At 36.2% G+C, this 20480-nt stretch overlaps 1 protein-coding gene across 1 annotated transcript in view; it reads right to left on the reverse strand.

Moving 5' to 3' along the window:
- The window catches only part of LOC123542953 (zinc finger protein sens-like), a 50265-nt gene extending 35932 nt beyond the window's left edge, over positions 1-14333 (reverse strand). Inside the window, exons 1-3 of the mRNA XM_045329005.2 lie at positions 14171-14333; positions 7798-8464; positions 6394-6609 (exon numbers count right to left, since the gene is read on the reverse strand). Coding sequence (XP_045184940.2) covers positions 6394-6609; positions 7798-8029 — 448 coding nt within the window. The 5' untranslated portion in view covers positions 8030-8464; positions 14171-14333. The remainder of the gene's footprint in view (positions 1-6393; positions 6610-7797; positions 8465-14170) is intronic.
- Between the last annotated feature and the right edge of the window lie 6147 nt (positions 14334-20480).

The following is a 20480-nucleotide window of genomic DNA, read 5'->3' on the forward strand; positions in this document are numbered from 1 at the left end:
CCTTTGATTTGACCGGGTGACCTAGTTTTTGACCCCACATGATCCAGATTTAAACTTGACCTACAAATCATCAAGATAATCTTCTGACCAAGTTTCATAAATATCTGGTCACAACGTTGGCCTCTAGAGTGTTCACAAGCTTTTCATTTAATCTGGCCTACTGACCTAGTTTTTTTTTTTTTATCCAACATGACCCAGTTTCGAACTCAGCCTAGAGATCATCAAGACAAACATTCTGACCAAGTATCATAAAGATTGAGTCAAAATTGTGTCCTCCAGAGTGTTCACAAGCTTTTCCTTTGATTAGACCGTGTTTTTGACCCCACATGACCCAGATTCAATCTTGACCTAGAAATCATCAAGACAATCATTCTAAGCAAGTTTCATAAATATTGAGTCACAACTGTGGCTTCTAGAGTGTTCACAAGCTTTTACTTTTATCTGGCCTTCTGACCTAGTTTTAGATCCCAAATGACCCAAATTCAAACCTGACCTAGAGATCTTTAAGACAAACATTCTAACCAAGTAACAAGAGGGCCATGAAGGCCCTGTATCGCTCACCTGACCTATTGACCTAAATATCATCAAGATTAACATTCTGACCAAGTTCCATCAAGATATGTTCATAAATGTGGCCTCTAGAGTGTTAACTAGCTTTTCTTTTGATTTGACCCTGTGACCTAGTTTTTGACCCAACATGACCCAGATTCGAACTTGACCTAAAGATCATCAAGTTTAACATTCTGACTAAGTTTCATGAAGATACATCATAAATGTGGCCTCTAGAGTGTTAACAAGCTTTTCCTTTGATTTGCCCCATGACCTAATTCTTGACCCAACATGACCCAGATTCGAACTTGACCTAAAGATCAGTAAGTTTAATATTCTGACTAAGTTTCACGAAGATATAGTCATAAATGTGGCCTCTAGAGTGTTAACAAGCTTTTCCTTTGATTTAACCTAGTGACCTAGTTTTTGACCCCAGCTGACCCAGATTTAAACTTGACCTAAAGAGCATCAAGATAAACATTCCGACCAAGTTTCATTAAGATATGGTCATAAATGTGGCCTCTATAGTGTTAACTAGCTTTTCCTTTGATTTGACCAGGTGACCTAGTTTTTAATCCTACATGACCCAGATTCTAACTGGACCTTAAGATCATCAATATTAACATTCTGACCAAGTTTCATGAAGATATAGTCATAAATGCGGCCTCTATAGTGTTAACAAGCTTTTCCTATGATTTGACCTGGTGACCTAGTTTTTGACCCCAGATGACCCAATATCAAACTCGTCCAAGACTTTTTTAAGGATAACATTCTGACTAAGTTTCATTAAGATTGGGCCAAAATTGTGACCTCTAGAGTGTTAACAAGCTTTTCCTTTGATTTGACCTGTTGACCTAGTTTTTGACCCCAGGTGACCCAATATCGAACTCGTCCAAGATTTTATTAAAGGTAACATTCTGACTAAGTTTCATTAAGATTTGGCCAAAAATGTGACCTCTAGAGTGTTAACAGTCAAATTGTTGATTTGACCTGGTGAACTAGTTTTTGACCCCAGATGACCCAATATCGAACTCGTCCAAGACTTTATGCAGGGTAACATTCTGACCAAGTTTCATTAAGATTGGGTCAAAATTGTGACCTCTAGAAAGTTAACAAGCTTTTCTTTTGATTTGACCTGGTGACCTAGTTTTTTACCCCAGATGACCCAATATCGAACTCGACCAAGATTTTATGGAGGGTAAGATTCTGACCAAGTTTCATTAAGATTGGGCCAAAAATGTGACCTCTAGAGTGTTAACAGTCAAATTGTTGACGATGGACGGACAGACGACGACGGACACCGGACACGGGGTGATCACTAAAGCTCACCTTTGAGCACTTCGTGCTCAGGTGAGCTAAAAATTGTGGCCTCCAGAGTGTTCACCAGCTTTTCCTTTGATTTGACCGAGCACCTCGTAGTTTATTACCCCACCTGACCCAGATTCAAACTTGACCTAGAAATCATCAAGGCAATCATTCTGACCAAGTTTCATAAATATCGGGTCACAACTGTGGCCCCTAGGGTGTTCACAAGCTTTTCCTTTGATCTGGCCTACTTACCTCGTTTTTGACCCAACATGGCCCAGTTTCAAATTTGACCTAGAGATCATCAAAACTAACATTCTGACCAAGTTTCATAAAGATTGGGTCACAAATGTGGCCTCTAGTGTTCACAAGGCAAATGTTGACAGACGAAGGACGACGGACGCCGACGGACAATGACCGGTCACAATAGCTCACCTTGAGCACTTTGTGCTCTGGTGAGCTAAAAATGTTTTGTGTAAACTTGCACTTGGGAAAGATGCCTTTTAAATACAATTATTGATATATTTTTCTATAGTGTAAGGCCATGATAAATTAATCCTTTGATTATCATCTCAGCCATTTGCTAATTTTTTTTTGTTTACCTGTTCCTTGACTACATACTGAAGATATTCATTTTTTTCTCCCCAGCTGAAAATCAATTACCTAACTGAGAAAAGTCTTCCTTCAACTAGTAGCATGCTGAACGCAATTGGTTCTGCCTTTGCGACCAGTGTAGATCATGATCAGCCTGCACATCCGTGCAGTCTGTTCATGATATGCACTGTTCGCTATTTAGTCAGTATCTTTTTGGTAAGCACCCCTTTTAACAGTTAATGATGCTGTCCAAATTCAAAGATGGACAAGTTCATTACAGAATTTAGCAGGGTAAGGGTTAAAAATTGTAAATTTTTAGCAACAAATCAACTCAACATGGTATAACCTCAAACATGTCAAACAGATAGCAGGAGCTGAATAACTGATAATAGTTCAATTAATGGACCATCATTAACAGCTATCTATCTTACCTGGATAATTACATTCTATTAGTTTCACACTGTGTAACGACGAAAACACATATATACATAATTACAATGTAATGTACTTACTTTCCTAAAGAAAAATAAAATATATCAGTCATATTTTTTCTACAGTACCTTTTCTGCAGTTCCTTAATTTAATTCACTCCAGAGAATTTTAAAAAAATAATTTCAAAATATTATAATGTTTAAAACAGGTACATGTAAATATGTAAATATGTTTGGAAAGAATCAGATTTTAAGTAACATTTTATAAGATCTAACAAAACGAAAAGAGAAAATCTGGACAACATATTGATATCTAACATCAAATCGATAACATTATGGGACTTTAAATTCAAATAGATATCGCTGTCACATCTGTCGAAGTTACTACTGCAAAAGCAGAAAAGTTTGTTATGGTTTAAATTTTGCTATACTGCGAGGCACTCTATCTCGCCAAAATTAAGCCTTGCGTAAATATTCACCGTAAGTATAATTCAAATTCAAGTACGATACCGTTTTTACTATTTTGCGAATATCAAACCTTGTGAACATGCTCAAAATTTCAAAGTTCGCGAAATTCTGACCGAGCAAAAATATGTGCTTTTACAGTATAAATTGCATGATTTTGAAGCACTATTATTTTGTGATCTGACAGACAAAAAGACATATTCACATTGTTATTAAAGGTACTTGTACTTGTCAGAACAAAAAATGTTCAACAATGTAGATCTGTAATGTAACATCTGTAATGCCTGACATAGTAATGCTTGACACCAACACTGTAATGCTTCACACCAACAATGTAATGTCTGGCATCTACACTGTAATGCCTGACATATACACACTAATGCCTAACACCTACACTGTACAGTAATGCTTGGCATCTACACCTTTAGTTAATGCCTGACATCTATACTGTAATGTCTGACATATACACTGTAATACCTGACATCAACACTGCAATGCCTCGCACCAACATACAATGCCTCACACCAATACTGTAATGCCTCACACCAACAATGTAATGTCTGACATCTACACTGTAATGCCTGACATATACACACTAATGCCTGACATCTACACTTTAATGCCTGACACATACACTTTTAATGCCTGACATCTATACTGTAATGCCCTAAATCTAAATTGCAATGTGTGATATCTAAACTGGAATGTCTGGCGTCTACATTGTAATGCCTGACATCTAAATTGCAATGTCTGACACCTACACTATAATGTCTAACATAAACACTGAAATGTCTGACATCTACACTGTAATGCCTGACATATACACTGTACTGCCTGACATCTACACTGTGACCCCTAACATCAACACTTTGACCTAACATGTACACTACAATGCCCAATGGACACTGCTAATAGTTAAAATAAAAATATGTTGCTGTTATTTACCACCTGAATAGACATGTTAAAAGGCAGTAAAGCTAACATGAAATGGGTCAGATCATAGCAAACTTTGCCTCTATCTATTGTATGCATATCATATATCATGTACTTACTACTAGGAAGTAGGAAAGATATTTAAGTTTTTTTGTAAAAAAAAAATCTGACATATTACAAACTATTTTTTGACGAATCAGAAAAATTTGAACAATATTAATTTTGAAGAAGGTCACACAAGGACAATTTCGGGCTAAAAGTTTCTACTATATACATATAGGAAAAGAGACCACACCCCCTGGTGGACATGTTTTTTGACAAATCGGTATAATCTGAACAATCTTGGTAGACATAAGCACCATTTGTGTGAAATTAAATCAAAATTGACCATTGGTTTACGAGAAGATGTCGTTTGAAGATTTTTCTATTAATAGCTCTGGCGACCCCTATGTGCAACCAAGCGGAACTGTCTGAACAACTTTGGCAGAGGACTATCCAAGAAACACTCATGCAGCAGTTTCAAAAAGAAGATGTTTAATACAAGAGTTCCAGAATGTCACAATATATAGGCCCTTCATAGCAAATTTCTTTAGCACCTGTACTTGCAAATGGAATTTTAATTCTATGGTTGTGTAGTAATTATTGTAATTCTTTTGTTTTTCTAAGTCCATAAAAAACTCCTTACCAGAAAGTTTTTTGTTCTGTTTTGGGTTTAACGCCGTTTTTCAACAGGATTTCAGTCATGTAACGGCGGGCAGTTAACCTAACCAGTGTTCCTGGATTCTGTACCAGTACAAACCTGTTCCCCACAAGTAACTGCCCACTTCCCCACATGAATCAGAGGTGGAGCACTAATTATTTCAGACACAATGTTGTTTATCAAATAGTCACGGAGAACATATGCCCCGCCCGAGGATCGAACTCGCGATCCATAGACCAACGCTCTACCTACTGAGCTAAGCGGGTGCAGAGTTCTGCCAAGGCTGCGTTTTTGCGCCATTGGCGCGAAAAAAATATGAATGGCGCAGCAAATTTCGCGTCGGTGGGCCTTTGGCGCGCCAGAAATCTGAAACTCGAACCCGATAACAATTGCTAGTTTGCCGGTCTTGCACGGTAGATAGACATTCTTCCAGGGGAGATCACTGTGACGGATTTGAAAAAATAATGTGTCGTGATAATTGCACCATGACTGTATCAAAATGGCGGCCGCACCGAAAGGAAAAGCGATTTTGCACAAATTTTTCAGTCCTCCTGCCTCTAAGAAAATAAACCAGACTTTAGTTACACTGGGGAAAGATACAAATAGAAATGATACATTGAACAAAAGCGACGATTCAACTACATATGTCGCTGAACATTAAACAACAACCCCAGAATCACAGAGTGATCCGACCCCCACCCAGTCAAGTAATTTGAATAGAGCGAAAAAGTAAGAGTAAAACATCTGACAAACAGAGCTTTCAGAAGAAGTTATTGGTTGAGTATACATGGTTAAGTTATAAGGAAAAGAGAATAAATGGCATGAACTTTGTGTATAATTTTACATTTAAAAAAAAAAAAAAAATACACTTCTTAAATGCATAAGAAATGTAAAGTCTTTTTAATGTAAAATTGGTTTTTTTTGAATGGCCCCAAAAGTTTCAGAATGGCCCCATGTTTTCAGGGTAGATGGGCCATGGGCCCATCATGCTGAAATCCTCGGCAGAACTCTGCGGGTGGTTCTCTTACCAAGTAGAGATACTTTAAAATACACCTAAAATTTGAAAGTAACATCTATGTTGTACCACAGAAAAGTGGTCTTGGTTTTTCCCTACAGTCATTTATAAGTTCCCATAATACGTCCCGTTTTTCAAACGGGCGTATAAAAATGTTGATGCAGAACGAAGGACACAGGAATATGGACGACAGACAAGCCACGTACACTAACAACTCACCTTGTACAAAGTTCAGGTGAGCTAACTTTGAAAATGACTCTAGGTTAAAGTTCATACATTAGTTGACTGTTTTTAAAAATGGGGGCGGCATATGAAATTCCAAGTATGAGGAGTCTGCAAGAGTAGCTGATTAACTACTAGCAATTTTTGTCTATAATATTCAGACCGAATAATTAACTCACCTCCATCGGTTGTAACAGTCGCTGTAGCCGTGTTACCAGCTTCATTTTGCTTGTTTAACATTTTCTCTAACATGAACTGTCCATATTGCTGCAACAGCTGCTGTTGTATGGCCCAAGGGATGGAACTCTGGCTGTCAGGTGCCGATGTCGACTCTGAAGGCTTCACCGGTAACGTCATCGCCTTCCCATCCAAGAATGCAGCAGCTTCTAAAAGATCTGAAACAGGACAAATAATGCTGCTAAATTTCTATAATGAACTTGTCCATCTTTCAATTTGGACAGTGCCATTAACTGTTAAAAGGAATGCTTATCAAAAAGGTACTGACTGAATGGCAAACAGTGCAGATCTTGATCAGACTGCATGGATGTGCATGCTGATTATGATCTACACTGGTGGCAAAGTCAGAATCAATCATGTCTAGCATGTCTGTCTAAGGACTAAGTACTGAAAACAATGCAATTTTGCATGTACATTTATTTTTGTAAGGTCTAACGTCAGATACAAAAGTATAGGTCACAAGGCAATTTTCCAATTTTCGACGGAGGAGGCAGCCCCTCCAGACATTAATTTAGGCACAATCCAGCACTTGAGTAGAACCACCAACCTTCCAAATGCCAGCTGGAATTTTCATAGAATTATTGTGATTATTACAAGGGATATATGATTTCATAGTCACTGCTTACAACCCATCACATTATGAAATGTAACCGTACCAGCAGACTAGTTTCCGGTACAACTGGCAAATAATCAAATTTCAACCACTGGCATTTTCTGAACCCTTACCATGCTGGACACGATTGATTCTGCCTTTGTGAATCCTTAACCCTTACTATGCTGGAGGACTGATTCTGCCTTTGCGGACAGTGTAGATCATGATCAGCCTGCACATCCATGCAGTCTTATCAAGATCTGCACTGTTTGCCATTCAGTCAGTATCTTTTCTGTCAGCACCCCTTTTAACAATTAATGGTACTGTCCAAATTGAAAGATGGACAAGTTCATTATAGAAATTTAGCAGGGTAAGGGTCAAAGACAAACTTTTTGGTTGCTGTTGCTTAATCGGCTGTGGCCCTTAAATTCCCTTTATCCTCCATTATTCCTGAACAATATGGATAAGTTGTCCCCAAGTCTTAGTGTATAGTTATGTTCCAAAATTCTGCTTTAAAAGCTCTTTAAACAAGAGGATATTTTCACAATGAACTACACACTAACAATTAATCAATATTCTAGCTGGTGTGACCAGCTGCTGGACAAATTAACACTGTCTTACAATACTTTCTATTGTCCATAGTAAATCCTTTAAACTGTCTGGTTTGTTTTGTTACCAAAAAAATCCCCAGCCTGTAGGATGTATATTCAAATCTAATGTCTAAGGAAGAAAAAACCTTATACCTTGTACTTACTTTTATCAAAAAGTGAATCTGGTGGTTTTGGGTTGGCTGTTGATGGGTGGGCGTGTGCTGGGGGCGGAGCCACACTTATCTGCTGGGGGTCTGATGAAACAGTGGCCATTGACATGTGTGCCTGTGGGGCCGACAGTGGAGCCCCCTGAGACCACACAGGACTGGTGACCCCAGCCAGTGCCAGCTGTGTAGCTAGGTCTGTCTCCTCCTTCAGTGACGTAGCTGTTTCCATTACTTTTCACGTTTGTTCACCCAAGAAAATCAGCCCGCATTTCTCGGTCCAAACTTAAAAAATTTTGTCACAGGAAAGTTTACAGTAACATCCAATTTGTAAGGCATTTTCTGTAGATTTGCTATAAGTTTTTAAAGATAATTTTAACAAGAATATGAGGTAAGGGTCTAGGTGCTAATTAAGCACTCTGTTTTGCTTTTTTTATGTATTAAAACTTTCTTTTATTTTCTCTCTTTAACAGAATTGCCATTCATTAAAACACAAAGTCTTAAGCATGTATTAAAGAGTTTAGCACCAATAAAAAGAAATTTATAAATCTATTATCACAGAATTTGATTCTATTATCACAAAAGAGTGTATTGCTGTATCGAAGGGAAGTAACTCATTCACATTCTGTATCTTTAGTTTCGCAGGAGTTACACTTGTATTTTTCTTCTGAAACAGAAAGTAGAAATTTAAAATCACAACAAACAAGTTATAAATGTGACCAAGATAAATATGTTTTTTCATAACAAACAAAAAAAAAACAACACATGTTTACTGTAATAATTATTGTTCTATTGGACTTCTTACATGTATTTCTGGTCCATTGTTAAACAGAAAGTAGACATCTTTAACAAAAGCTCAATATCCTTTAAAGAAAATGTATGGCCATTTCATGTTTCCACAGAATACACATTTTAATGTATCAGAGTCTTTTTGAAAAACAATTGCAGAAATGTATGTAAGCAGCTCTCAAGTACAGAAACATCTGACATATTAGGCATTATGCCAACACCTTCAGACACACTAAAAAGGACCATAATAATGTTTTTCTTCATGAGGTTCGAAAAATCTCCATGTTATAGCCTTGTTCCCCTAGATGTATCCTTGTTGGATCTATGTTCATACATAGACTTTTAGACAGACGACCTCTGCGCCTGAACCCCTGGATGTGTGACTTGTTTTCAAATTTAGCCTGTATTCTTTCTATTTCTTTACTTCAGCGAAAGACTTTTGTCTGACGTCATTTTCTGTGTTGTCAAAAACATACATAAGCCGCTACTAATCTGCAGGTGCTGGACAATATGTAAGAAGAGTTGTAGTTGGCCTTCTTACGCAAAGCTATAGTAAATTTTCAAGAAAAGTGAACTTAAACAAACAAGAGGGCCATGAAGGCCCTGTATCGCTCACCTAACCTATTGATCTAAAGATCATCAAGATTAACATCCTGACCAAGTTTCATTAAGATATGGTCATAAATGTGGCCTCTAAAGTGTTAAATAGCTTTTCCTTTGATTTGACCTGGTGACCTAGTTTTTGACCCCACATGACCCAGATCCGAACTTGACCTAAAGATCATCAAGATTAACATTCTGACTAAGTTTCATGAAGATACAGTCATAAATGTGGCCTCTAGAGCGTTAACAAGCTTTTCCTTTGATTTGACCTAGTGACCTAGTTTTTGACCCCACCTGACACAGATTTAAATTTTACCTACATATCATCAAGCTTAACATTCTGACCAAGTTTCATTATGATATGGTCATAAATGTGACCTCTACAGTGTAAACTAGCTTTTCCTTTGATTTGACCTGGTGACCTAGTTTTTGATCCCAGATGACCCAATATCAAAAACGTCCAAGACTTTATTGAGGGTAACATTCTGACCAAGTTTAATTAAGATTGACTCCAAATTGTGAGCTTTAAAGTGTTAACAAGCTTTTCCTTCGATTTGACCAGGTGACCTAGTTTTTCACCCCAGATGACCCAATATCGAACTCGTCCAAGATTTTATTGAGGGTAATTCTGACCAAGTTTCATTAAGATTGGGCCAAAATGTGACCTCTGGAGTGTTAACAAGCTTATCCTTTGATTTGACCTGGTGACCTAGTTTTTGATCCCAGATGACCCAATATCGAATTCGTCCAAGATTTTATTGAGGGTAACATTCTGACCAAGTTTCATTAAGATTGGGCCAAAATTGTGACCTCTAGAGTGTTAACGGTCAAATTGTTGACGATGCCGCAGATGCAGCCGACGGACACAGGGCGATCACAAAAGCTCACCTTGAGCACTTTGTGCTCAGGTGAGCTAAAACCAACCAAGATAATACTGATTTTCTGGGTATAAAAAGGGCCATACTTCTGACAAAAACGCGTATTACAGTAATGGTTCTTGGCCTTCATAGAAACCTAAGGATGATAATCAGGACCTGGTGTGCAAGTTTCAAAGCTGTGGTTCTTAATATGGTGTTCAATAAAAGGTGGACCTAAACAAAAATTTTGACCAAAGCCTACACCAACGACAAAGTGACAACAATACCTCATACATTTTTTTTAAAAAATCAGACAAGCTAAAAATGTGCCCAATATCCTAATTGTATAACTGGGCATAATTTGCCTGTCCGCAAGCAGAATGTGACAAGACAATAAATCTACATGCAGGCATTAAAATCAAAGAGTTGTCGGCAATTCCTGGGACGGGGGACACTTAACAAGAGTTGTCACAGGAGACAGCGCGCACAACTATTTTGATGCTGGATAGTGAAACTGGGCACATCTGAGAAAGTTGGAGCTGTCACTGGAGTGTTTAATGACTCCAATGGTGGACGAAGAAATTGCACAACAGCTTGAGTCTGTGTCAAAAATATTAAGTAATAAGAGAGGTAAAGTGTATCAAAACACTAAATAGGTATAATCTTAAGCAAAATTGAGTCATAATTCATAAAATATTGGTGCAAAAGTTATGCACCTTGTGTCATATGATGTGGGTGATAAGGTGGAACAACAATGATAAGTTTGAATCAAACACATTTATTAATAATTGAGATAGAGTGAAGGTGCACCAAACTTTAACCTGAAACCCTAAGTAAAAGGGGACATAATTCATTAAATATTGGTACCAGAGTTATGGACCTTGTGTCATATGATGTGGGAGATGAAGTGGAACAACTACTTTCAGTTTGAATCAAATCCATTTAGTTAAGAAATAATAAATATGTCCCTATATTTTATATGTTAATAAAATATGGGCAGGAGTTCGGATGCGTAATAATTAAATCACGAGTGCGTAGCACGAGTGATTTAATATTCACATCCGAACGACTTGAAAACACTTGAGTTTGACGTAAACACTTGAGTTCGGATACGTAATAATTAAATCACGAGTGCGTAGCACGAGTGATTTAATATTCGCATCCGAACGACTGCCCATATTTTATTAACTGATAAAATTATTGGAACATATTTATTATTTCAATTCTAACCATGCAAATTCTTCGCATTTTACAGAACTACATTTTGCTCGATACGTCATTCGGCTGGCCATATGCTATTTTAAAAACCTCCCCACGAATGAAAAGCGTTGTATCAAACGGAATTTTCTGATATTCTGTAAATTTTCGTTAAAGTATTAAGTAGTTACTGCTGTGAAAATGTTATTTTCATATAAATACGTAAACACTTGAGTCTGGAAGATTGGAACATGAATTATAATTTATTTACTGTCAATGTAGAATCTAGTTAACATTTGTGTAGCCTACAACGCAGAAAATTGTAAACTACGCACACGACCAGATACAGATGCACCGATGTTGAAGTTGAAACTTACCGCGCTGAAACATTTTCTTTCAGTAAAAATATAAACAAATGAATTCATCAGTTAGAAATTGTTTGTTTCAGAAAATTTGATGCACTTTTTATTACTACTACTTAGCACTGAAACAGTCAAGTATTTAGTCTGCATATAACGGAAGCAGAGTAGAACCTCAGTCATGTTACAATGGTAGGGTGGAATGGAACAGCTATATTTTATCGTAGATTCATGTATAGGTGATTTCGCTATATGTTTATATAGCAACTACGGTTGATCGTGTTAGAATAATAAATGAAATAGAGTGAAAGTGCATCATAACTATAAACTGAAATTGTATGTAAAAAGGGGGGATAATTCATAAAATATTGGTGTGAGAGTTATGGCCCTTGTGCCATATGATGTGGGGGATGATGAGGAATAATTATTTTATGTATGAAACAAATCCATCAATTAATTACAGAGATAAAGAGAAAGTGCATCAAAACTTTTAACCGGTGTGGACACGGAAGGACGCCGAAGCCGGAGAGCTCCATACCTTGTTAGTCGAGTTAAAAATAAAAGAAATATTAGCGTTTTTTGTGTTGTTTTGTCTCAAAACAATTTCTCACAAATGTTCCAAATCAAATTAATACTTTTTTTTGTTTTATGATAATTAACATTGAATAAATTTTTATTTGATATGGAACATTTGTGAGAAATTGTTTTAAAATGGGTCTGCAATTTCTGATATTTTTTAAAAGCGACCACTGTATGGTATTACATAAAGGGAAAACTGACTATGCCTCCTTGTGGCCTATTATTTGAAGAAGAATAATTTGAATATATCTTGGTAGAGGTTTTTATTTCAAAAACAAGCAAGTGGTTGAGGAGATGGGTTTTTTTAAAAGCTGTAGTTTGTGCAACAGAGCAGAACTATTTGCACACCTTTGGAAAAGGACCTGATCCATGTTTCATCAACTTTCACTAAATCATTAAATGGTTTCAGAGTATTTTGGACACCTTTGGAAGAGGACCTGATCCATGTTTCATCAACTTTCACTAAATCATTAAATGGTTTCAGAGTATTTTGCACACCTTTGGAAGAGTGCCTGGTCCATGTTACATCAACTTTCACTTAATGGTTTCAGAGGACTATTGTTTGGTGAAAATGCTGACAGAAAATTTATGAAGGAATCAAGGATCATAATAGCTCCTCTTGTGTGCTCTGGATTCTGGTGAGCAGTCTGATCACAGCCACTTATTCAGTACAGGAGAACTCATGTAAACCACACTGAAAGGCAGATGGTGACCATATTCCATATGACACTAGTACTGGTTTTTCCAGGAAGCAGACTCAATAGTGATTCAAACAGTTAACACACTTCAAGGTTTCATCACAACCTTGCTCAAATTTATACAGATAGATCTTTGGATTCAATTTCCTTCTGCCTCCCTTAGGTTCTGGATAACTATTTCTTGAAAAGCCATAATGTGTGATATTGAACTGTGTCATCATTTTCCACATTACGATGGTCAGTGTTATAAATAGGGATATGCCCATTTGCCCCTTATTAAAAGTAAGAAATCAAAAGGGCTAATTAAAATGCTAACAAGGGCAACTTCAAGTTACAGGTTTATAATAATTTCTTTTAGTATCAAGTCTTACTAGTGAAAGTCCAACAGATCTGTAGTATCAGATGCCAAGTATGACATATTTCAAATGAATCAAAAGGAATTTGTACAATATTAATATTTGGGCAAGTTGAAGTCAGTGCAGGAAAGTTAACATTAAGTCAAACTTGCCCAGCCAGAAGCCTGATAAGAAAAATTAAGTCTAACACTGAGTTATGACTTATGACAATATTCAACAATGTCTTGAAAACAGCAACAGGCATAGGAGCACCTATTTACTTAATTAATACATACTACCAGACAAAAATAATTCTCTTAAAGTAATATGCTTGCAGAAAACAGGAGAGTTAGAAAACTATCCAAAGTATTATAAGTATCAGGACCATTCAGTATTACTGTCAAGAGTATGGAGCTGTAAATTAATAAGGAGTAATACATTACATATCTCTAAGGTGTAACACATGTATAACTTTAAATACTTTCAGTTCATTGACAACATGTAAAAATTTGCTCATATCTTTTTTGACAATATGAGATGCTTATTGAATTGTGAACATTAATCATTAAATTATTGATTTAACAATTATTCCAAAACTGTCATGGACAGTTTATAAATTGTAAATTGTCTGACCTAAATTGAAGGTATTTTGTGAAACCAATGTATTAAAACATCAATTATATACATGCTGATTCAATAGAACTTCAATTTTCATCACAAAATTCAATTAAAATGCCTATTCAAATACGCCCAAAAGCTGTTAAACTTGAATACAATGAGTAGCCGAGCGCGACATTGCACACAAGCGCTAATGTATTGAATAGCCAGACTATATTGACAATTGTGCAAGTGGTGAAGGTCATATACACATTTTATCCCAGATTCACTGTACAAAACCCCCGCCCAATTAAAACACATGTGGTGAATTATTACCAAAGTTTTGCCAATTATCTTACCTATCTCTATTATCCAGAATGTTCACTGCACAGAATAAAGCCAGTAGCAGATCCCTAAACCCCAGAAATGTACACGAAAATGGGGTAAATATCATGTATAGTCTATATATGTCCCGCATATACAAACTCCATCATGTACATTCCGCAGTGGAAAACTTGACCTCGACTGTCTGGGGATTATCTGCGCATTCGCTATGACCCGGATATGCAACACTTTGCGGCTTTAAAAGGAAAATCAACTCACCTGTGCGACGAATATTGTTTCTTGCTTTTGGCTTTACTTAATTTGAATTTAGTAAAGCCATAAAAGGACAAAAAAATACAAATTTAAGGCAGAATTTGGGGTTCGGAATTATCCCCGGAAGTTAGTTCTTATAACTCCTACTATGAGAGTATTTAGTACGAATGGAGTTGTTCCCCTTGGTCTGTCTAAACCCAGTGTAAGGTACAGTAAGGTACATTTTAAACGCTTCACAAAATAACTGTATTCTTTGTATTTGAACTACGATGGTAATCAAACATGGTTTGCATGGAAAAAAAACAAGCGTCTCGTTACAAATTGACAGTGACATAGATTTTTACATAAACATTCAATTGTATTGAACACAGAAATAGCTAAATATTATATTTCTAATTGATTTAAAAAAACTAACCCTTTTTTACAAATATAAATTTAGAGACATATATCGTCATGTCAGCGCAATAACTCAATAAGTGCTTATATAATATATATGCACTTATTGAGTTATTGCGCTGACATGACGATATATACCATAGGATAACCCATAATTAAAGTTTTCCAACTTATTTCCAATGTGGTCCTTTAGTAAGACAATTATTAAATTAATGTAGTATGAACATTTCTTGAATTAGATCATACTGTTTTTCTACAGTGTAAGATAGTTATTATTCTATGTTTTTAATGTTTTACTGAAAATAAAATGACTAAATAATTTTGCAGATGGAGTTGTGAAAACATCGGCATTTATTCAACAAAGAACTATAAAATGCATTATTTTTTATAGCTCTTTGATTCATCTACATCTACATCTACATGATACTTCCAACAATCATTAACGATTATGACTGGAAGGCGGACTTGAATTGTCCACTATTATTAGAATGATTTGTACGAAGTTCATGTTGGAGGAAAAAGTAGTTCACCAGATTATGGTGGACATTTGTTATTATATTTTTATTATTATATTAAAATGTTCCGAGCAGAACGTTCAGGCATGCAGTAGTTCTTAACCTTCAAGATTATGGTGTGTGCCTGCAAGTCCTCAAGTGGTCTGAGGTATCTCTACCCAATAGCAGTCGGTCTACAAGTAGCCTTGGAGGGTGACAATTCCGAAGAAGTACCTGAAGCTCAGTCATTATGATAGGGTATTAGACACGGCTTCCTCCGGGTATCCTTGATTGAGAGGGAAGTACCCCATAATAAGGGCAACTAAATAAAAAACAACCCTTCAGATATATGTGTAGTTAACTGCATCAAGATACACACTCTGGCATGATCATTAACTTTTTTTAATTTCAGCCGACAAAAACTATCCCGAGTAAAATATTTGGAGAAAATGACGACAACTCTGCTAAAACTTTATTGCAATCCTAGGTGAACTTGTACTTTTCTCTCTTTTTTTTCAAACTATATGCAGCTTAATTGTTACCTCTATAGGTGGAAATTTGAAAAGCATGAATAATTGCTGCAGATAGATTTGGGTATAGCTTTAATTAGTCATTGATTAACAATTTGAAAAAGAAAATATGTAAAGATCAAATCAAGAAATGCCCTACCTAAGAAATTGTGACATTTTCTGTAGTTAATTTTGTCAACAAACAACATTGATGATTTTAAATCTAACCTGAACAGCAATGCAGAATTAACAGCAACAACCATCTCCTGCACCAGAAAGAAACCACCGAATGTTAAAATTCGTGAGTTGATACTGGTCTTACCACGTTACACTAATGAAGATGCGTAGATCATGGCCCAGCGTTGACAAAAATATTAATGTTGAAAACTCTGCGGTGTCCAAATGTTCGCCTAAATCTACTGTATGCAGGAAGGTCTAATACGTATTAGTTGTTCCAGCTGTATATGTAATAGAATCCCACTTAAGCCGGTGCTAGGGTCTGGGGATGTTGAACATTTCATTAATTCTCGTAAACAGACTAAATCAAAAACAAAGACAAATATCAAACAGGGAACGCCACGTACCAAAATCGCAGCCTCCCCAAAACGAAACCTACAGCACGCAGACGTGCACACCACAAACACACACACACATACACGCGCACACACACAAAGTCAACCCTCGAGGACAAAATGAACAAACAAAGGAACACAGTGGGATCTGCTGTAATTTTGCTTGGTTATGCTTCCAAAGGATGTTCTCGAAGATTTTATTGATATTTTCATTCTAAAATTTAAAGACAAGTTTATTTTCGTGAATATCTTTTCAATAGGTATAGCATGTTTTGATTAAGGTTCTGTGCGAGTTGTTTCACAACTTAGTTTTCAAACAGTCTGTATTGTTAGTGTGTGGTCTCGAAAAATCGTTCAGATAATTCTACAAGCAAACCACTTTGCATGGTGATTGCTTGAAAATATTTTGAACGAGGCCCAAACCCCAAGATCTACATGGCGTCTGAAATTCAGGACGGCCAAAAAGATGACCGCTAATTTTACAAGACTTTAGATTTTTGGATTTTTTAAGCAATCCGTCTGAATATTTTTCCGTTACAGCTTCTTTTTGTTGTAAGCCTACTTTGCGATACATGGCTCTATAGCTGTGTTTGGGATGTTCTGTGTTTGTTCTGTGTTTCCGGGAAATTTACCCTTACCTTTTTTCTAGAAGAAACGATTTTCTAAGTACAATTTTATGTTGGAAGAAGAGCAAAATGGATTTTTATAATAAAATATTGCTGGTAACATACTCGTAACAAACCTTAACGGGAAACCTGGAATGGCTAAAGGATCAGATACTACACCCTGCATTTTCTTGAAGGAACGTGTAGATGAGATCTCGCAAGTACTCAGTGCTCGTTAACTAAGTGTCAGTCCATGATGAAAGAAAAATACATTCTCGTTACACCATTTTTCAAGATTTCTGCTGGACTTCAGAAATAAGTTCAATAAGACCTTAAACAATTTTCGTCGCCAGCACCTTGACCTAAAACCTCACAACTATCATACTCGTGGCAACAATCTCCAGTTTGAAAGGGGATTTTCACTGAGAAGTCATCAAGATTGTGCCGACAGTTGTTTTTCTTCTGACCCACTCAGGTCTAGTCTTCCACAGCGAACACATCCATTACTATTCCTTCCTTAGACAGTATCCTATACTACATGCCTCTATACTGTACTGGAAGATCCACACTGTGCAGGACACCAATTTTCCAGGATGCCTTACGGTTGAAATAACTGGCTATATGTTCTTCATGTCATTGAAATGCTCAAAATTATTGAAAGGGGTGGCTCAGTTTGAATTGTTTATATCAAATTTTACAGGACTTTGGATTTTAGATTTTTGGATTATTTTGGATGGAATCCCATTATTTTGTTTTTGTTATAATTTTCTTCCTTCATTACGTTTTTCTTTAGTTTGTAAATTCTAGATGTTTTAGTGTTTTTTGTGACTTTTCAAAGATGGGCTGAAGTCGTAAAATGAGTGAATTTATATGATAGCATACAAATCGTGGGCTGAGCGCGAAACTATTGTAACTGTATATAAATAAAGAACAAGATACAATAGTTTCGCGCTCAGCCCTCGAAATGTAGTTTGATTTTTTTTTATTGTAAAAACTTATCAACAGCATATTGTTCTAAGCGTAGACTAAATTTCAAAATTGTACGTTCAATAATTCGTAAATTACTGACAAAAGACCTAATGGTGGGTTAGCTGGGTTGTTTTGTTGTGTTTTTTTTTTCAGTATAGAATTTTGGAAAACATTGCCATTTGTTTTTCCCTCCCCCTACTTTTTTTCTGAGTAATCGTATATAAATAAGATAATCTGCAGGTTTTTCCACCTAATGCAAATCTTAAACGCTGATGAAAGATGATCAACAGAAACGAGTAATTAAAACAGATAATCATTAAAGATGTCTCCGAATTCGGACAAAAGGTCTATATTTGTAAAAAAAAAAAATAATCACGTTACACTAATGCATGTTTTTTTAGATTGTAACATCTGCAGGTTCCTTCCAGATAAGTTTTACATTTCGCGTAGAAAGGACAACCAATAAGGACTGCGAATAGTTTTATATGGAAACACAAGCGTTATGTGTACATGTAGCTTTATGGAAATTTAAAACTGAATAGATTGTCTATAAAGTTTGAAACCACAGAAATGCTGAAAATTAGACATTTTTGTTGAAATAGCGAAAGTAAGACATAACAAATCGACAAAAATGTGCATAATTTTACAGTAGTTACACCCTTTTGAAGTAAACACACACACAGGAAAACTACAACATCGGGCACTCAGAATTACATTTAATGATATTACATCAAGTTTTGAAGATCTTCTTCAGCATGGTAATATGCCAAAATTATATTAATCCATAATTAGAGGAATTGCAATTGAAATGTAAAATTATCCATTATTCATTACCACTATATTGGCGTGATTTTGTACAACTTAAAACCTCAAAACATTTTCCAGATATCAGAACCTTCTACACGTGCCAACAGTTCGAACCACTACTTACGGCAAATGTTCCATTGGATACAAGGCCGCTCGGGTTTGGAACAGCCTCCCAAAATGACTTCAGGGTGGTGTAAAGAGTTTAGCGAGTTTGTGAGGCTGGTGCGTACTTGGAGCTGTCCAGCCTGAAATTGTCCTACATTCAAAAGCTTATAATTATGATTTTCAACTGATTTGTTTGCTTTTGATGTTTTGCTGCATGGATTTAATATGCATTATAAGCTTTGCTTTAGTCTCTGGCTCTATAATTTGTTCTGCTTGTTTTGTGTTTTAACTTTGTCTTACTAGCAAAGCTCTTACCTTGCATGATATATTCAAATTTGAGAGAAACATAAAATGAGTAAGGAGCAGAGTTGAAATGATAAGAATAGAATACTTAGATTAGGACTTGCAGGAGTAAGGAAAATGTTTTACAGAAAAGAAAAAGGATAATTGCACAACGCGAGGTCGACTGAGAGATTGGAAGATGTATGGAAGGTTTTGAAATGGGTAGAATGGTTGGGTTTATGTAACATAGAACTCTCAGCTTACAGGAATAAATAATATAAAGGTTTTGCTTAAAACAAGATCGTTTAAGAAGCTTATATATTTATAACCGGAAGTATATTTATAACCGGAAGTATATTTCGTCTTGACTGGTCACTAGGTTATGTTGTAATTGCTGAGAATGTAGACCAATTAGCTAAAGAAGCTGCACGATAGGCTGAAGAAATGAAATTGGAATTCAAACGCAAGAGCCCATCACTCAAGAGGATATCAGGAAGGTAGCTAAGGAATCAATTATAATGTTATGGCAACGAAGGAACACATCGGGAAAGGGAAAGACGTTGTATGAGTACAGGAGTTTGCTTATTTTGTTAAAGAACTTGTTTTTGTCGGCCAAAAAGATCTTTTAGCTAGTTTTATAATGTTGCACTCAATCCGACACAAATTAAAGCTTATTGTGTTTTGAAACTTTTATAAAAAAAAAAGCACAAATTAACTTGTTTTACAGTTAGACTTACTGTATATATCATACATATATTAAACAATGCATACAAGCACCCCTACCACCGGCACGGTATAGACGTTAGGTGTTTCAGATGAATGTCTGTGCCTATGTTCTACTGCTTAGTAATCATTAACGATTATGACTAACAGGCGCGTTGTCAGGGATAGCTGTTAAAAATAGTAAAAACACATAAATTATGTGCATCAAAAAGATAAGTAAAAGAACCTTTTTACAGACCAGATTAAAAGTAAAAACAGGAAGTTGAAATTAGAACTGATAGAAGGGTGGCAGCTGCCCAGCAAATATCTCTAAGCTGGTACTAGCTTGCAAAGACAAAGGGAGACTGTTCCACAGACGTATACTTCTGGGAAAAAGGAGTTCTACATCTACATCTACATCGGTACAACCAACAATCGATTTCCGATTATGACTGGTTGGCGCTGTCAGAGAAACAGTTGTTAAAGAAATTTAATATGTTACAGTATTAAAAGTAAAAGATAAAATGACAGTATGCTACAGTTAAAATAGGACAGAATGGAAGAATTACATAGTGACCTCCGCCAGCCTCTCTGTAAAGATACTGGGGGTAGCTTTGACTGATGTGGGAAG

Source organism: Mercenaria mercenaria, chromosome 19 (genome assembly GCF_021730395.1).
Source record: "Mercenaria mercenaria strain notata chromosome 19, MADL_Memer_1, whole genome shotgun sequence".
NCBI classification, from domain to species: Eukaryota; Metazoa; Mollusca; class Bivalvia; order Venerida; family Veneridae; genus Mercenaria; species Mercenaria mercenaria.